The following is a 19,286-nucleotide window of genomic DNA, read 5'->3' on the forward strand; positions in this document are numbered from 1 at the left end:
GCCTCTAGGGTTTCTACTCCCTTTTCCGTCTTTAGTTCTCAGCTTTAGGGCTTTTAAAGCTTCTGTCCTGTGGCGCCTTCCCCCTTATATTTGCGAGCAGAAATACCGAGGATGTCTCCAGTCCCCTCGTCACCCTCAAAGAAGTTATAAATGACTAATAAATCAGAATAGTTTACTGCAGCAAAGTAATAGGGCTTGTGCCAGGGGATAAAATGAAGCAGAACTTGCCTTCAGTTTTAGCCGCTCCTTGTTTTCTTCCTCGTTCGGGGGGGGGGGGGGTAAACAAAATGCCAGGCCAAGACAACCTCTCTTTATCCCGTGCAGGGCCACTGCAGCTTTTGATGACGTTTTGATGCCATGCTTCTGCTGTAAATCAGGAAGCTCGGCGTCTACCCACAATAGGCGTCTAATCTCCACTCCGGCTGAGCCGGAGCTAATTCATTCTGGATTAATTGCAGTTTCCGGGTCACCTTCAAAGGTAGCCCCACGTAGAGCGCATTGCAATAGTCCAAGCGTGAGATAACTAGAGCATGCACCACTCTGGTGAGACAGTCTGCAGGCAGATAGGGTCTCAGCCTACGTACCAGATGGAGCTGGTAAACAGCTGCCCTGGACACAGAGTTAATCTGCGCCTCCATGGACAGCTGTGAGTCCAAAATGACTCCTAGGCTGCGCACCTGGTCCTTCAGGGGCACAGTTACCCCATTCAGGACCAGGGAATCCTCCACACCTGCCCGCCTCCTGTCCCCCAAAAACAGTACTTCTCTCTTGTCAGGATTCAACCTCAATCTGTTAGCCGCCATCTAACCTCCAACCGCCTCCAGGCACTCACACAGGACCTTCACCGCCTTCACTGGTTCTGATTTAAAGGAGAGGTAGAGCTGGGTGTCATCTGCATACTGATGAACACCCAGTCCAAACCCCCTGATGACCTCTCCCAGCGGCTTCATATAGATATTAAAAAGCATGGGGGAGAGGATAGAACCCTGAGGCACCCCACAAGTGAGAGCCCAGGGGTCTGAACACTCACCCCCCACCACCACTTTCTGGACACGGCCCAGGAGGAAGGAGCGGAACCACTGTATAACAGTGCCCCCAGCTCCCAGCCCCTCTAGACGGTCCAGAAGGATGTTATGGTCGATGGTGTCAAAGGCCGCTGAGAGATCCAGCAGAACTAGGAAACAGCTCTCACCTTTGTTCCTAGCCCGCCGGAGATCATCAACCAGCGCGACCAAGGCAGTTTCAGTCCCATGGTGAGGCTTGAATCCCAATTGGAAGGGATCCAAATGGTCCGTTTCCTCCAGGCGTGCTTGGAGTTGTTCAGCAACCACCCGCTCAATCACCTTGCCCAAGAATGGCAGATTTGAGACTGGGCGATAGTTGGCCAAATTGGCCGGGTCTAAAGATGGTTTTTTAAGAAGCGGTTTAATGACCGCCTCTTTCAGCGGGTCTGGGAAGGCTCCCCCACAGAGGGAAGCATTCACCACCCCGCAGAGCCCATCGCCCAGCCCTTCCCGGCTCGCTTTTATCAGCCAGGATGGGCAAGGATCAAGGAGACAGGTGGTCGGTTTCACTCGTCCAAGCAGCCTGTCCACATCCTCGGAGGTAGCAGATTGGAATTGATCCCATGTAACAGGACCAGACAGAACTCTAGCACTCTCCCGCCCTGGCCCTGCTCCCACAGTGGAGTCTACCTCCTTCTGAATCTGTATAAGATGACCCCAAATTTTGAACAAGATTTTTGAATAAAAAACCATAGTCTTATACATGGAAAAGTATGGTATGTGGCTTTCTGCTGCATTATGTTAGCAGTGGATTATCTTGAAATGTGGCTATATATGTTTATTGCACTTTTCTGATGCTGTTTGGAGCTGCTCTGAGCACGATTTTGAGCAAGAAAGTGGCATATGATAAATAGATAAAGACAGAAGCTAGTCTGATTTGGAAACTGAAAAGCAATCACAGCACTTGGTGGAAAAAGCTGCTCCAAGAATACAGTAACTGTTTTGCACAGCCAAACCTCAGCAGCTGCGGAAACACAACATACACAGAAAGTATTCCATGGTCCTTCTGGGAGGTTCTGCACGTACCTCATAAGCCTGAGGGCTGGTCAGGCACCTGGCAATGGGGCCGCAGCAGCTTGGGAGCGTTGTCGTTAGAGGAGGACCGCTGTGCGTCAGGAGGGGCTTCAGGTAACTGAAGGGGGCGTTGTTAAGGCACAAAACACTTCAATGAGAGCACTTCATGGGTTTTTTATATAGCAACAACAACAAAAACAATTTATTATTTATACTCTGGGTGGCTTCCAACAAAAGATTAAAAACAGATTAAAACATCAGTTATTAAAAGCTTCCCTAAACAGGGCTTCCTTCAGATGTCTTCTAAATTTCTGATACAGTAGTTGTTTATTTCTTGGACATCTGGTGGGAGGGCGTTCCACAGGGCAGGAACCACCACCGAGAAGGCCCTCTGCCTGGTTCCCTGTATAACTTGGCTTCTAGCAGCGAGGGAACCGCCAGAAGGCCCTCGGAGCTGGACCTCAGTGTCCGGGCTGAAGGATAGGGGTGGAGACGCTCCTTCAGGTACACAGGACCGAGGCTGTTTAGGGCTTTAAAGGTCAGCCCCAACACTTTGAATTGTGCTTGGAAACGTACTGGGAGCCAATGAAGATCTCTCAGGACCGGTGTTATGTGGTCTTGGTGGCCACTCCCAGTCACCAGTCTGGCTGCCGCATTCTGGATTAGTTGTAGTTTCCGGGTCACCTTCAAAGGTAGCCCCACATAGAGTGCATTGCAGTAGTCCAAGCGGGAGATAACCAGAGCATGCACCACTCTGGCGAGACAGTCCGCGGGCAGGTAGGGTTTCATCCTGCGTCCCAGATGGAGCTGCCCTGGACACAGAATGGACCAGAATGGGCCTCCATGGGTCCAAAATGACCTCCAGGCTGCGCAGCTAGTTCTTCAGGGGCACAGCTGCCCAATTCAGGAGCAGGGAGTCTACCACACCCACCTGCCCGCCCACAACAGGACTTAGTCTTGTCAGGATTCAACCTCAATCTGTTAGCCGCCATCCACCCCCCAACCGTCTCCAGGCACTCACACAGGACCTTCGCTGAAGCCAAGGATATTAACGAAAACCTATTAAATCCCACTGCATGCATTCACCAAGAGATGCATACAACATAATCATGAAAATATACAGTAAAATCATTTTAAAATGATTGTTTTTAAAAAGTAGTAAAATATAATGCAAGTGACTGTTAAAAAAAAAGCTTAACAACAGTGAGGCTCAAAAATATGATATATGATAAGTGGCAGCAATTGAATGTGGTATTGTACATAAAAAGCCCTGTGTAAAATGCCTTGTGTTTTTCCAACAGGGAAGACACAGAGAGGGAGCCGGGTGAGTTTCAAGTAGGAATGCGTTCCAGAGTTGCCCTTATTTGTGTTCAGCTCATGCCCACAGATGGCACTAAGGTCTTACTTTCAGGGCCAACTTCTTCCCAAAAGCAACACACAAGCAAGTGGTTCTGATGGGCAACGTCTGGCTAACTGGCTACCCAGGATCAGAGCAAAGTAATTTTATCAAGCCTTTAGTAGTCCTACCTAATTGTTCACTAAGTGGTGGTAAAAAGTTTCATCCAGTTTCACTTTCTGAAAACTGGTTTTCCAACGCCCCAAGAAAGTGTGGGGGGGGGCCCTCTCTGCTCCTGTCGCGGCACTTCAGTAATAGGTTGTTTTTGTTCCACAACCTAGAAACATTCGCTGCTGAGTGGTATGAGTTTTATACTAGAGCCACTGGGATCCATGGCACATATCTGTCAACTATCCACGACATCCTTTGTTGGGGGCCATGCTCTCCTGTGAGCTTGAGATTGCAGGGCCCAAAAGTGCATGTTTGGGGGGCACCATGCTCTCGAGCAGGTCATGTGACTAGTCTGGCATGGATGGTTTGGCACTAGGACAAGCTGGAAGGTACGGTGGCTCCATTCACATAACAAAAACTGCTACAGAGATACCAGCATTTTCAAAAGCAGGGGGTCCATGGCTTGGCTTTTGAAAAACTGCGGGTCTGCAGTACCTAGCAAATTGGGAACCACATTTCTAGGGGGCAGCCTGTGTGACAAACTATACCTTTGGAAAACATCCACACCTCCAGAGGCTAAAAGAGCTGGCTGACTCTTTCAGTAACTGAAAATATGGCAGATTTATCACTCTGGCTCTTGACTGCCAGGCAATTGGCTTTATGAAAGACGAGGATCCACAGCTGAGCAGAAGAGACTTCTCAGAGAGGAGAAGCTCTCTTTCCCCATCATGGACAGAGGCAGATATTGGCCTCCTAGTACAAAGGCCAAGACGTAAGAGGAGGAGGAGAAAGAAGGAGAGCCGGTTTTTGTTTCTCTTAAGGATACTTATGGTCGAAGTTGTACCACAGCCGGAATAACCAAGCGCTCTCTGCTTTGGTACTTCTCCTTTCATTTTCTGGCACTCCCTGAAACAAATCAATGAGGCACAATTACAGTACTTTGGTTGACAAGAATCACACTTCAAACAAGGCATTTGGCAAGGAAAAGAAACTTTTCTGCCTGTGATAGCCTGGCAAAGCATTGGTGTCAGAGGCTTGCAAGCATTTTCAGTGACGTGAACCACAAACAGAAGCTTCCCTTTTCCTGCCATCCCCTCTTTCACTGGAAGGCCATGCTGAATTCTGCCCTAATTTCTGGCTGATTGACATGTCCTGGGTTCCAGCAAGTCAAGGCACTGAAATGGTGCTTTCATGCAGTGTTAGAAACTGAGATATGAAAGCTAGGAGCTAAATGGCACCTTAAACCTAGGTTATGGGCACTGCAACTGAGTGTCTAGGCATGCTTTTTTATAACAAGAATACAAAGCTGAAAATGAATGAACTGCACCTAAAATCTTATGTTCATTTTTCACATGGTCCAGTCCTTCCACCGCCCACCCCCCTAATATTATTAAGAGGGTCTCTTCTCTATTCTTCAGAGAGTGGCTGGAATGTGGGGAGGCAGAAAAAGGTCCTCCTTTCCTTCCATTCTGCAGTTTTAATCTGAAATCTCAGGTGCAAAGCTCAGAAACTGCTCACGCTAATGAAATTCCCTGTCACAAAATGCGCCTGGAACAGTGGGAGTTTCAAAAGCTGCTTTCACATACTCTTTCATGTGACTGGGGGCAGGCAAGGAAAAGCAGGGCCTACAGAGCAAGGAGAGTTGGCTTTGCTCTTCCTCTTCTTCATGTTGGCCCTTGGTCCCGAAACGGCACCAATCCTTCCCAGAAGCTTCTGGCTCAAATTCTGCACAGCTAGTCTCTAGTCTTGGGTTTGTATGCCGGTGCTTGTAATCTGCATGGGAGAACCAACAGACCATCCCCATCTGCTTGGGACTGGTTTCCTCTGCCCATAATTATTCCCCTGGTGTGTTATTTCAGAAGATACGCTTGCAACAGAGTTCATGTATTTACTCAGCTTCAAGGTGCCTTGAAGGCAGTCACTACTCTGCAAGGCTGCTGCAGAAACAGAACGGCAAACCGTTTTGCATACATAAATAAAAAAATGTTTATGTGAGGAAATCAACCAACATGCCACCACAACAAATGTGAGGATATCCACCATGGACACCCCTGTGTTAGAGGCAGAGAAAAAGAGCACAGCCACCTACCACGTTTTCCTGATCTGCATCCACACCAACCCTGCAGAGAAGAGGAAACAATTACTCAAGTTCTCCTGTGGGCTTCATCTACTAGGCCTCTCTCTCACTGCCCACATGTGGGCTTAAAAGCTAAACACAAGCCCACAGGGCTTGCCCTTGGCAGGAAGGGTGCATGGTAGGTAGAAAGAAAGAAAGAAAGAAAGAAAGAAAGAAAGAAAGAAAGAAAGAAAGAAAGAAAGAAACCACATTTTTTTTCCTCACACAAAAATCAAACTACTGTTTTAAAAAATTAAATTAAATTAAATTATGAAATGTCCATAACAAATTACACCTGCCTGCTCCAGAGTCCTTTTAAAGGTTTTCATGTTGCTGTGGACCACCCTAACGTTTTGCAGGAGGGAGGCATGGAATAACTTAGTAAATGAAGCCCCACTAAGTTCAACAGGACTTACTCCCTGCTAGGCTATGTACGTCAAGCCCTGCAGTCTTGGATTTTTAAGCTAATCCAACTGTATCTGGCCACTGATTTTATCCTTCTCATTAAGTCATGTGACCAAGGAGACCCCCAGCAACCAAGAGGAGACATTTCACAAGCACACTTTCCCCATCATTCAGTTCCTGCTTAACACTCTTTCTCACATCAGAAAGACGGACCCTCAGATTCCATTGTTATGAAGTGGGGAAATGTGGAGCAAAGGGTTTCTCTCCCTTCGCTGGCTTCCTGGTTTTCACCCCCACAAATGATTACAGGCTGTAGAGGCACAGTTGCTTCTCAAGGACAAACATGCACACCTGAACTATGTTTACTGAGATGAAAAGTCTCTGATAGGATTTGAAAATAAAGGCTAATAATTATGTGGTCCATTCAGTAAGAACCATTTTATCAGTTCTAGATTTCTCGTTCTATGTGACCCACCTGGCTATAAACACTATTACAAGTGTCTGAAAAAAGTTCTTCATCTGAAATCTCAGCACCATTTTAATAAACTGCAACTATTTGTTATGCCACTTATTAATGAATTGTGGCATTTATTATTTATTCCAAAACGAAACGTGAGCACCCAGTGCTTGGGCAGCAAAATGGGGCCACCTATAGACAAGATAAGGGTTTCTCCACACATGAGATCTCACCAGGTATCTCCCCAAAAAGGGAAGGAAAAAGCTGTAAATGAAATAATTGAAAAGCAACATAAGAACTCATGCTTAGAGGCCTCAGGGACGCATAGAAATCTGAGGGCAGTAGAGGTTTGATGGGTGGGAGGCAGGGAAAGTGAGCGGGGGAGAGTGGGCATTTACCTGCTCAAGCCTGTGATAACTGAACCAGCTGGATGACAAGCTGCACAGCAGGTTTCCTTTTTTCCCCTTTTCCCTTTTTAAATTTATTTCTTACAGTATTACATTCAACAAAAAGAACATCTTTTAACATTTCTTACATTCTGTTTCTTACATACATATACAGTCAAACCTCGTTCTGCGTCTGCCTCCTCTTGCATCGGCTTCAGCAAACATCTGCAGCAAACCCGGAAGTACTGGAACGGGGTACTTCTGGGTTCGCCACTCGTGCATGCGCAGAAGTGCTAAATCGTGCATGCGCAGACGCAGAGCTTTGATGTGCGTCATTTTCTGGTTGTGGCGGGGCCTCTGGAATGGATTCCTGCCGTAACCCCAGGTTCCACTGCATCACTGTACGTTTTCCCCCTTTATATCCCTGTGACTTCCCTCCCCCCATGCTTAGCATTATTTAGTTAATTTTATATTATTTTAATATTGTGTTAAAGCAATATACTTGATATAAAAACCCGTATAATCTGTTCCAACTTTTATCCTAACTTTGCGAACATCAGTCTAAGCATATCAGTAAGTTTCTTTTGGAACAATGTTTTGCCTTATACTCCTCTACACATTCCCATTCTTTCCTCAGTTTTTGATTAAATTGTAATCTGATTGCTGCCATCATTTTGCCCAATTCAATAAATTCACAAAATTTTATTTGCCAATCTGCTACTGATGGGACTATATCTCCCTTCAGGTTTTTTGCCAGTAAAACCCTAGCGGCAGCCGTCGCGTATAGGAATATTTTTTTCTTATCATTAGGATGTCTTTTGTCACTATACCTAGAAGGAACACTTCTGGCCTTTTCTCAAATGTTATTTTAAACATATTTTTTAATTCTTCATAAATACTACTCCAGAACTTTTTGATTTTATCAGATCCCCACCATACACGATACATTGTACAGATCACAGCAAGATTCCTTAGCTAAGGCAACAGCACAAGACTCGAACCGACACTCACCTGATATGAAGGCACGACAGCATAGGAGTGGTGCCACCTCCAAACACCCAGACGGTAAAGAAGACGATGAGAAGTGTTGTACTGAACATCATCTGCCGCGCATAGGTGGCTGTGTCCCGAATGGCCAGCGCAAAAGCCATGGCTCCACGGAGGCCTGGGAAGAAAGGCTCATCAAACCTTGTGTGGCCTATGGCCGGGCTCCTAAGAGCCTATTCCATTTCTGTCCCGGAGTCTGAATGCAGTATGTACATGCAAGAACGTGTGGGCACGCGTGAGTGTATGCTTGCGCGCGGGGACACACACACACACACACACACACACACACACACACACAGACACACACACAAGCTTTTCTACTTTTCACCTTTCGAGTGCAAACCCCAACCCACTTCCCCCAGAAAGCTCTCTTCCATTTCACGTGGTGTTGCAGGAGGGGAGTGCTGCTACTCTTCCAAGCTGCAACTTCCAGCAAAAAAGAATCTTGTAGTGACTTCAAGATGAATACAGTCATTACGGCATAAGCTTTCGCGGACCAGAATCTACAGTATGATCTCAGGGCAGCTGACTCCCAGCTCCATCTGGGACGCAGGATGAGACCCTACCTGCCCGCTGACTGTCTGATCAGACTGGTGCATGCTCTGGTTATCTCCCGCTTAGACTACTGCAATGCGCTCTACGTGGGGCTCCCGTTGAAGGTGACCCAGAAACTACAAATAATCCAGAATATGGCAGCCAGACTGGTGACTGGGACCACTGAGACCACGTAACACCGGTCTTGAAAGACCTACATTGGCTCTCAGGACGTTTCCAGGCACAATTCAAAGTGTTGGTGCTGACCTTGAAAGCCCTAAACAGCCTTGGCCCTGTAGACCTGAACGAGCGTCTCCATCCCAGATGCCGGGGTTCCTTTCCCAAGGGCCTTCTGGTGGTTCCCTCCCTGTGAGAAGTGAGGTTACAGGGATCCAGGCTGAGGGCTTTCTTGGTGGTGCCACACACCCTGTGGAACGCCCTCCCATCAGATGTCAAAGAAATAAACAACTATCTGACATTTAGAAGACATCTGAAGGAAACCCTGTTTAGGGAAGCTTTTAAAGTTTGATGGACTATTGTATTTTAATATTTTGTTGGAAGCCGCCTAGAGTGCCTCGGGAAGAAATAAATTATTATTATTATTATTGGCGAGGGCTCTCTTCCAGAGGCAGTGCCCATACACCACATTGCTCAAAGCCAAAGGCTGCTGGCTGGCAAGAGGGAAAGCCTGCATGGAGGACCTCCCTGTGCCACCGCTGCCAGAGAAAGAAGAAAGCACAACTTCTTCAGATGCGGGAGGGAGCAGAGGCAGACAGGGAGAGAGGCAGGTAGAAGCAGCAGACAGGTGGGGTTTCTTCTCGCTCTGCCTGCCTGTCCTTCTCCCCTAAGTTGGGAAGGCTGCTGCAAGAGCAAAGTGTGTGTAGTTGCATTTGCACAAGTAACATGTGTGTGAAGAGATTACGCTGTACTTCTGCAGAGGCACGAGAGAAAGACGTCCAGAGCAAGCTGCACAAGGGCCTAGATCCTGGTCCATGCTAGGACTCTTAATGTGTTAATTAACACCTTCTCCTTCATGCATCATATTCCATCCTGCCTTAAGGCCAGTCCTTAAGAGATGCTTAGATCATCTTTTAGGGAGAATTTCAGCTATCAAAATGAATGTGCTCCCCAAAATGCTGCTTTTATTTCTTTTTTAAAAAATAATATTTTATTAGATTTTAACAAGAAAAAGGGTTACAGAAACAACAAAAGAAAATAAACACCAGAAAAATACAAAAACCAAAAATTCAACACAAAAACAAGAAGAAAAAGAAAAAGAAAAAGGAAAATCCCTCCTTTCAATTTCTCACCATTCTTTTACTTATATTCCTGACTTCCTCTCGCCTCCCTCTTTGTATTCCATTTAAAAATTTATTCAGCAAATTCATACCCTCTTATCTTACCCTTAATTATGTATCACCATATAATATTACTTCATATTATCATTTATAATCAAACCATTCTTGCAAATTCTTATTTCACCTTATTACTCAAACCACTTCATTTTTTGCATTAATTTCATTAATTTTATCTTGTCCTTAAATCTCTAAAATTTCTAAATTTAAACCATATTTAACCTTTCTGCTAAAGCCAATTACTTCCTTTCCAACATCTCTTAATATTTCATTACTATTACACTAATTCCATAAATATAGGTTTATACAAAAAGCATTTCTCATTCTAGGTTTATCCAACGTCCCTTTTCCTGGTTCCGGGTAATGTCAGTCCTTATGCCATTATATCCTCATCAGTCCGGTGTTCTAATATCTGAGGCTCTCAGGTCACTTCCAAGCCCCCTCTGCGAGTTTTCTTGTTTCTGTTTGTAGTTGCATACAACCTTGTTCCCTGTTGGGTTCTTTCGCATTTTCTTCTCTTTCTCTTTGGAGAGCCAATCACCGGGGAGTTCCGTACAGTAGTATTCTTCATTTCCTTTTATCCAATTGTCCCATTCCCCGGTGTTGCACTCCCCAGTGTTTAGTCTGTAATCCAAAGAGTAATTGTTCCAAAAATGATCTTCCACTTGTTTCACAGTCCCACCAGAGATAAGAATTTTCTTAAGTCCAAAATTTAGCCAGTGTCCTCCAAGTTGCATCTCCCAGTGTTGCAGCTTTTGGTCATGTAGGACTTGAAGTCTCTGTGTCTTTTGAGGTGCATTCACAACCTCTTCCATCTTTCTCTGCCCTTGCACTTGCCCTGTTAAACCAGTTTCCTGGGTAGATTGTTGTGCAGTTTCTGTAACTGCATTTCCCATTGGCACCTCTTTGCTGACTGCAGCTGTTTAATAATCCATCTTTTGATTCATCAGAGACACTTTCTCATCCAGCTGTCGCAGCACATCATATATTTTGTCCAGGGCAGATAAAACTTCCTCTCTAATCATTTTTGTCAAGGTCAGGGAGCTGGTCCCACGGTCTGATTTTCCCAGTTACTATGTTCTCTTTATAAATTGAAACAGACACACTGGCAGGCTTCCTCTAGAGGGTGTAGTTACTTTTTGGCATCCATTTTTAAAATGTATCCAACAAGGAAAAAAAGTTACTTTCGATTTTCAGATATTTTGTTTCCTTTCAATATAAACCAAACAGGCAGAAAACAGCATTGGAATTATTATTTTTTTCCTTTTCCAATTCTATCTGTCAATTTTTCTATATTCAAATTGTAAGCATCACCGACAGTTTCTTTCCTGTCATTCCGCCCCCAGGTTAGGGACAATGGAGACTTATTTTCTTAACTCACTCTCTGCAGGATTAGAAAGTCAAGTTTTTTTCCCCCCTTTCCTCCTGCTGTCTAGGGGGATTTGGTAGTTAAAAATACAGGAAATTTCAAGCTGTCATTTTCCCCTGGCTTTTAGCTTGTAAAATCTTTGCTTTGATCTTTATACAAGGAACGGGAGGCGGACTTCCTGTTTGCGCCTTCCCGTCTCGGGTCAAATTCAAAGGTATATTTTTATTCCAAAAGTTTCAATTGTCCTACTCACGGGTTGTTGTTTAAAATCCGAATTGTCACAGAAAAAAGGACAGCACTCTCCGACATCAGCTGTGCAGCTTCGCTCCGCAGAAGTAGCGATTGACTCTCAGAACCGCACTGGCCCCCATCTCACTCCAAAGCCCTTTGTGGGGTTCCTTTGCCAAACGGGGGGGGGGGCACAAACGGTGCCCGCTGAGTCCCATGGTCACAGGCTTCTTTCGCCTGTGGTTTTCGAAAGGGTCCCCGCTTCGCTGCAGCGGTAGGACCCGATTTCTGTGGAGCTGTCTCCCTCTGAATCAGAGGGAATCCGCCATTGTTGGAGGCGCCGCCTCCGGAAATAAAAAATGCTGCTTTTATTTCAACCGATACCGATTATTGACAAACCAAGTTGCCTCAAGGAATGGAAAAGGGGTATTTCTAAATTTGTCAGGGTGGGGGAGCCACAAATTAAACACAAAATTTTGATTGACACAAAAGAAAGAATTGGCAACTGAAGATGACAGAATATGCAGAATTAGCAGGTCTAACAAGCAGAATAACAGAAGAAGAACAGGTATTTAAAGAGGAGTGGTATCTTTTTGTTGAGTATAATGAAAATAATTGTGCACAGTTAAAAACACTGGCAGTATTAAAGTAACTCAACAATATAACATATTCTGAATTGATGTAAGATAGGAAAATTAAATTAGATATATTAGAATATGTAGGAATGTTGGATAAGATAAATGAATCCTGGAAGGGGAGGGAGGGAAGGAAGTCAGTGAATGAATGGTACAATAAAAGATGTTTAATTTGAAATGTACAATTTGAAAATTTAATAAAAATTATTAATTTGAAAAAGGTGCATTATCTGTGGGCTGGTGCTTCTCAGGTCCAAAAATTAGGTAAGACAGCTTGTTCTGGCAATCTTCTAGAAGGGAGATGCCTGGAGTCGGGGGGGGGGGGAACTTCCTAGATTCCAAGCTGCCATTGCATGTCTGAGTACAATTCAAAGTATTGGTGCTGACCTTGAAAGCCCTCAATGGCCTTGGCCCAGTAGACCTGAAGGAGCGTCTCCACCCCGGACGCCGGGGTCCCTCTCCTGCAAGAAGCGAGGTTACAGGGAAACAGGCAGGGGGCCTTCTCGGTGGTGGTGCCCACCCTGTGGAACGCCCTCCCACCAGATGTTGATAAGCAACTATCCTACTTTCAAAAGACATCTGAAGGCAGCCCTGTTTAGGGACGTTTTTCATGTTTCTTGCTGTATTGCGTTTTTAATATTCAATTGGGAGCCGCCCAGAGTGGCTGGGGAAACCCAGCCAGATGGATGGGGTATAAATAATAAATTATTATTATATATTATTATTGCAGGCCCATGTGACAAGGATGCAACCTATGCGGAGCTACAGCTGTTTCTCCAGCTATGGCCATTCTAGGAACAACCTCTGAGCTAGACAGTTGTAGTGTGTGGCTTCCCTTGAAGATGATCCAGTATTTGCAGCTAGTGCATAATGCTGCTCTCTTGCAGTGAGATGGGATCATTTTACACTGAATTTGAAATCACTGCAGGAGAGCAACCAGACCCAGTTCAAAGTATAGGTACCAACAAACCAATTCCAAACAGCTTAGGACCCAAGTGTCTGAAGGAGTGCCTTCTGCAGTACTACCCAAGCCAGGTTTTGACATCTGCAAGAAAGGCCCTGCTGAAGGTTCCCTCGTTGAGCATGGCCCAGTAGGGCTACTATACACAGCAGGGCCTTCTCAGTGGCACCACCACCTTTGCTATGAAATGCCCTCCCTGTGGAGATCTGGCTCTCTCTCACTTGGTCTGCATTCAGTCAGCAATTAAAAGCTCATTTGTTCCAGCAGGCCTTCATTATGTAGCAATAATAATAATAATAATAATAATAATAATAATAATAATAATAATAATTTATTATTTGTACCCCGTCCATCTGGCTGGGTTTCCCCAGCCACTCTGGGCAGCTTCCACAAAGACCAAAAATACACACACACTAAGATGTCACACATTGAAAACTTCCCTGAACAGGGCTGCCTTAAGATGTCTTCTGAATGTCAGGTAGTTGTTTATCTCTTTGACATCTGATGGGAGGGCGTTCCACAGGGCGGGCGCCACTACCGAGAAGGCCCTCTGCCTGGTTCCCTGTAGCTTTGCTTATCGCAATGAGGGAACCGGCAGAAGGCCCTCAGCGCTGGATCTCAGCGTCCGGGCAGAATGATGGGGGTGGAGATGCTCCTTCAGGTATACTGGGCCGAGGCCGTTTAGGGCTTTAAAGGTCAACACCAACACTTTGAATTGTGCTCGGTAACGTACTGGGAGCCAATGCAGATCTCTCAGAACCAGTGTTATGTGGTCTCGGCGGCTGCCCACAGTCACCAGTCTAGCTGCCGCATTCCTGGTCACCTTCAAAGATAGCCCCACGTAGAGATAACTAGAGCATGCACCACTCTGGCGAGACAGTCCGCAGGCAGGGAGGGTCTCAGCCTGCATACCAGGTGGAGTTGGTAGACAGCTGCCCTGGATACAGAATTGACCTGCGCCTCCATGAACAGCTGTTAGTCCAAAATGACTCCCAGGCTGTGCACCTGGTCCTTCAGGGGCACAGTTACCCCATTCATGACCAGGGAGTCCTCCACACCAGCCCGCCCCGTTCCCCCAAAACAGTACTTCTGTCTTGTCAGGATTCAACCTCAATCCATTAGCCACCATCCATCCTCCAACGGCCTCCAGGCACTCACACAGGACCTTCACCACCTTCACTGATTCTGATTTGAAAGAGAGGTAGAGCTGGGTATCATCTGCATACTGATGGACACCCAGTCCAAACCCTCTGATGATCTCTCCCAGCGGCTGCATGTAGATGTTAAAAAGCATGGGGGAGAGGACGGAACCCTGAGGCACCCCACAAGTGAGGGCCCAGGGGTCTGAACACTCATCCCCCCCCCACCACTTTCTGAACACGGCCCAGGAGGAAGGAGCGGAATCACTGTATGACAGTGCCCCCAGCTCCCAGCCCCTCTAGACGGTCCAGAAGGATGTTATGGTCGATGGTGTCAAAGGCCGCTGAGAGATCCAGCAGCACTAGGAAACAGCTCTCACCTTTGTCCCTAGCCCGCTGGAGATAATCAACCAGCGCGACCAAGGCAGTTTCAGTCCCATGATGAGGCCTGAATCCCGATTGGAAGGGATCCAAATGGTCCGCATCCTCTAGGCGTGCCTGGAGTTGTTCAGCAACCACGCGCTCAATCACCTTGCCCAAGAATGGAAGATTTGAGACTGGGCGATAGTTGGCCATACTGGCTGGGTCTAAAGATGGTTTTTTAAGAAGCGGTTTAATGACCGCCTCTTTCAGCGGATCTGGGAATGTTCCCTCACAGAGGGAAGCATTCACCACCCTGCAGAGCCCATCGCCCAGCCCTTCCCGGCTTCCTTTTATTAGCCAGGATGGGCAAGGATCAAGGAGACAGGTGGTTGGTTTCATGCGTCCAAGCAGCCTGTCCACATCCTCAGAGGTACCAGATTGAAACTGATTCCATGCAACTTGACCAGACAGGGCTCTAGCACTCTCCCGCCCCAGCCCTGCTCCCACGGTGGTGTCTAGCTCCTTCCGAATATGAGTGATTTTATCTGCAAAAAACTTTGCAAAATCGTTGCAGGAGATCCTGGGGGTCTTTACAAGGCCCTGGTGGTGAAGGTGGTTCCGTTAAATTGTGGACCACCTGAAAGAGTCTCCTGCTACTATTTTCTGCAGATGCAATAGAGGCGGTGAAGAAAGTCTTCTTCGCCGTTGCTATTGCGACTTGGTAGCTTGACGTTGAGCTTTAACCAGCGTCTGGTCAGATTCGGAATGAGTCATCTAGATGGCGCTCTAGCCATCTCAGTGATTGTTTCATTGCCCTCAGATCCATGGAAAACCATGGGGCTGCCGGGCTCCATGCAATTGGAGAAGGCGCTTTGGAGCCAGAGAGTCAATAGTCCTGGTTAACTCCGCATTCCAGCGGGCCATCAGGGAATCAGCTGAAAGGCCATCAACATGGGATAAAGCATCCCCTACCACTCTCTGGAAACCATTTGGATCCATTAAGTGGCGAGGGCGGACCATGCAAATCGGTCTCACCTCCCTGCAGAGGGGAAGGGTCGCAGAGAAGTCCAGTTGCACCAGGAAGTGATCTGACCATGGCACTTCTTTTGTTTCACTTTTACTTAGTGTCAGATCACCCACTTCACTAGAGGTGAACACCAGGTCTAAGGCATGTCCATGACTATGAGTTGGGCCAGACTTATTCAGGGACAGCCCCATGGAGGCCATGCTTTCCACGAAGTCCCGAGCAGCCCCTTGTAAGGTCGTGTCGGCATGGATGTTAAAATCCCCTAGGACAACCAAACTAGGTGTCTCCAGGAGAACATCCGCCATGACCTGAAGCAGCTCAGACAGGGAATCCTTGGTGCAGCGGGGAGGTCAGTACACCAAAAGGAATCCTGTACTGCCCCTATTGCCCAGCTTCCAGAACATGCACTCAGAGAAGTGGGTCTTCCCAATAGGACGCCTGGTGCAAGCTAGTGACTTCCTAAAAATCACTGCAACCCCCCTCCCCGCCCACATGACCTGGGTTGCTGTGCGTAAGAGAAACCTGGTGGACAAGCAGCAGCAAGGACAGGCCCATTTGCTTCCTCCAACCAGGTCTCTGTCACACATGCCAGGTCAAGTCTTCCATCCACGATCAAGCCATGGATGGCAGTGGTCTTTTGAATCATTGACCTGGCATTGCACAGCAACACCTTCAGGTCATGTGGGTTTCCCCTGTTGATTCCAGTATCCATCCGGTCAAGACCAAACAGACTGGAGGCAGATATAGTCTTCAAACAACGACTAAACCTGCCTCCTCGGTAATGACATGGTCTGGTCTTAGCGTAACTCTTCCTCCTGCCCATGATCACCGAGATCGGATGTCCCAGTGCTTCCCTCCCTGCGGAACTTGTCCCAGCCATTGTGTTGGCTGGGGCCCCACTCCCAGGCAGCCCTGATCCCGCCCCTTAAAAACAAAACGCAAACTATACAGCAACCAATAAAACAACAAAAAACAATAAAATTAATCCCCAACTAGATATCCATCCCACCCACCCCTAACAAAGGAAAGAAGAAAAAATTAAAATGCCACCGGGGGGGAAGAAAAATTTAAAATGCCACCGACTGCTTGAGGACATTTTAAAACACAATAACCACTTGGAACAGGGAAGCAATAGCAGAACAACTTCCCGCACTTCCCCAAAAGTTTGTTCCAAATGAGGGCCTGGGCCAGCTGGAAAAGGCCCTGGAAGGGGGCAGGCCCTGCAGTCCTCCCCACAGCCGATGGCGAGGCCGATGTAACATAACACCCCATATATTTGTACTTTAACTGTAAATTTGTCAATCAGGGTGGCTAAAAATCAATGGTTTATTTAAAAAAAAAAGATTTTTAAAAATTTAAATAGGATTATTTTTTTTAATCGGAATTTTTAATGATTTATATCGGAATTTTTAAATAAAATGCTTTTGGAGAAAAAACCTTTCTAAAGATTTTCTCTTTAAGCTACATTCTAGTCCAAAGGCTATTCAACAGGAAATAAGGATTTGTTTTAAGTTTTTCATGTGTGCTAAAACTCTGTTTTTTAAAAAAAAAAAAACATTTAACCACATCAGTTAACAAACATGGATACATTTGCTATCATGTTATTGTTTTAGTTAAATAAATTGTTTAAATTGTTACTACGGAAATGATTATTTTTCTCCTTCCAATCAAGTATAGCAGAAAGGTTGTCCAAATATAAACAGTTAACTTATTAAACCTCACAATAATTTCATAATTATCTGTCTATGTATTTCTAATAGTATACGCAAACCAGTAATTTTTTATATAACTGCAAAATCTACTCTGAAAATTTATTATTCCAAAAATGAAACCTTCATCTGGTTGTCATTATTAAGATTATACCAGCAAGAATGAGTCTTTCTGTAAAAAAAAAAGATTTAAATTAAGTCTTACTGACTGGTGATTTAAATTGTGATTTACCATATTTCTTGCTCTATAGGACGCACCGGACCATAGGAGGGGGAGAACAGGGAAATTTTTTTTTCTTGTTCTCCCCTTTAAAACAAGGTGCGTTCAAGGCGCATTCACCCAAAGCCTCCAGAGCGCAGCGGGAGTTCCCACTGCGCTCCAGAGGCTTCAGACGGCTACCTTGGAAGCCTGGAGTGCGAGAGGGGTCGGTGTGCACTGACCCCTCTCGCTCTCCAGGCTTCAGTGAAGGCAACCCGAAGCCTCTAGAGCGCGGGGGGAGTTCCCGCTGGGCTCCGGAGGCTTCAGGTTCCTTTTGACCTGCTCTTTGGGGCTGGCGGTGGGGGGAAGCGCTGCTTTGCCCCACCACCAGCCTCAAAGATCCCTGAAGCCTTTGGAGCGCAGCTGTGCTCCAAAGGCACTCCGCTGCCCTGCAGAGGCTTTGCGCGCAGCCATCCCCAAGCTAGAACAGCGAGACGGAGCTCTCCACAGCGCTCCATCTCCCTGTTCTGGCTTTGGGCTTAGCCGCGCAGCCTGCATTCGCTCTATAGGACGCACACACATTTCCCCTTAATTTTTGGAGGGGAAAAAGTGCGTCCTATAGAGTGAAAAATACGGTAAATCAATTTGATTTAAATCAAATCCACCCTGTTGTCAACTGTAATTTGCTTTCACATGTTGCTGTTTTTGTATTATTTTTATTTTTGGTTGAAAGCAAGCCTGGGCAGGGAAGAGAAAGAGCATGTATAAACAAAATAAGCAAAAATGGCTGAATCACTGCAAGAAGCAAAAATGGTTGCTATTAATACTAAGCATGTATTCAAAACATTTTCACGCGCATTCTCCCAATCTTGGTTCTGATGACAGCCAGCAATTGTCTTCTTTGCAGACATTTCCCGCTTGCAGCTTCCTGAAGGCATCTGGGCGATCAGAGGCTGACCTTTGATCAGGCAGAGCAATCACTGCCCTAAGACAAAATCTAAGGCATCTCTGAAGGTTCCATCCTTTGTCTCTTTCTACAAGCAGACTTTGTACTTATGAGAATAATCTATGAAGGGATGGATTTGAAACACCCCAAGAGGTGATTACTCACCAGCAAACATCATCATATGTTGGAAATTTGTCCCGATCTTGTTTCTTCTCCCCAAATTAAGCAGGAAAGAGAGAGGGTAAATGTTTGCAGCTCTCCCCAGGAATACAGCCAGCTAGATTTGGGCACATATTAAGGATTTCCCCCCTTGTTGACAGGTTTGCGAAAATTAGAATGCATCATGCAATAGCTGACACTAAAGTTTACATTTAACCCTAAAAATGGTGGGTTACTAATGTTCCTACTGCACAAGAAAGAAGAGTTTTTATTCCAACAGTGACAAATAACAAATAATCATGCCAAGAAGGAGAATCAGTGGCCTTCAGAGAGCATAAGTACCTCCTGCAATCCCAAACTAGCAATTTCAAAACTGCAAAAAAACCTGACTGCTGAGAAGCAATCTGTTCAGAGATCTCAGCCATACCACCTAACATTGATTGGACCACTTCTGAGTACAGGAACATAGGAAACTGCCTTTTATCATGCCACTAGGTTATGTTGCCTACCAGCAGCCGCCCTCCAGGAATTCAGGCACTGGATTTATCCCAGCCCTACCTGGGGATGCAAGGATTTGAACCGGGGACCCTTCTGCATGCCAAGCAGGTGTTGCACCCCTGAGCCATGGCTTTTCCCAGAAAGCTTTAAGCATGCTGAATTCTTGAC

The 19,286-nt window shown here is 46.1% G+C and overlaps 1 protein-coding gene across 1 annotated transcript in view; it reads right to left on the reverse strand.

Moving 5' to 3' along the window:
- The window catches only part of SLC9A6 (solute carrier family 9 member A6), a gene marked incomplete at its 5' end in the record, with an annotated part of 58,881 nt that overhangs the window by 6,460 nt on the left and 33,135 nt on the right, over positions 1-19,286 (reverse strand). Inside the window, 5 exon segments of the mRNA XM_083722783.1 lie at positions 2,091-2,196; positions 4,412-4,491; positions 5,675-5,705; positions 7,961-8,114; positions 18,627-18,738. Coding sequence (XP_083578909.1) covers positions 2,091-2,196; positions 4,412-4,491; positions 5,675-5,705; positions 7,961-8,114; positions 18,627-18,738 — 483 coding nt within the window.

The sequence above is a fragment of the Podarcis gaigeae genome (genome assembly GCF_964106915.1).
Source record: "Podarcis gaigeae genome assembly, chromosome: Z".
NCBI lineage: Eukaryota > Metazoa > Chordata > Lepidosauria > Squamata > Lacertidae > Podarcis > Podarcis gaigeae.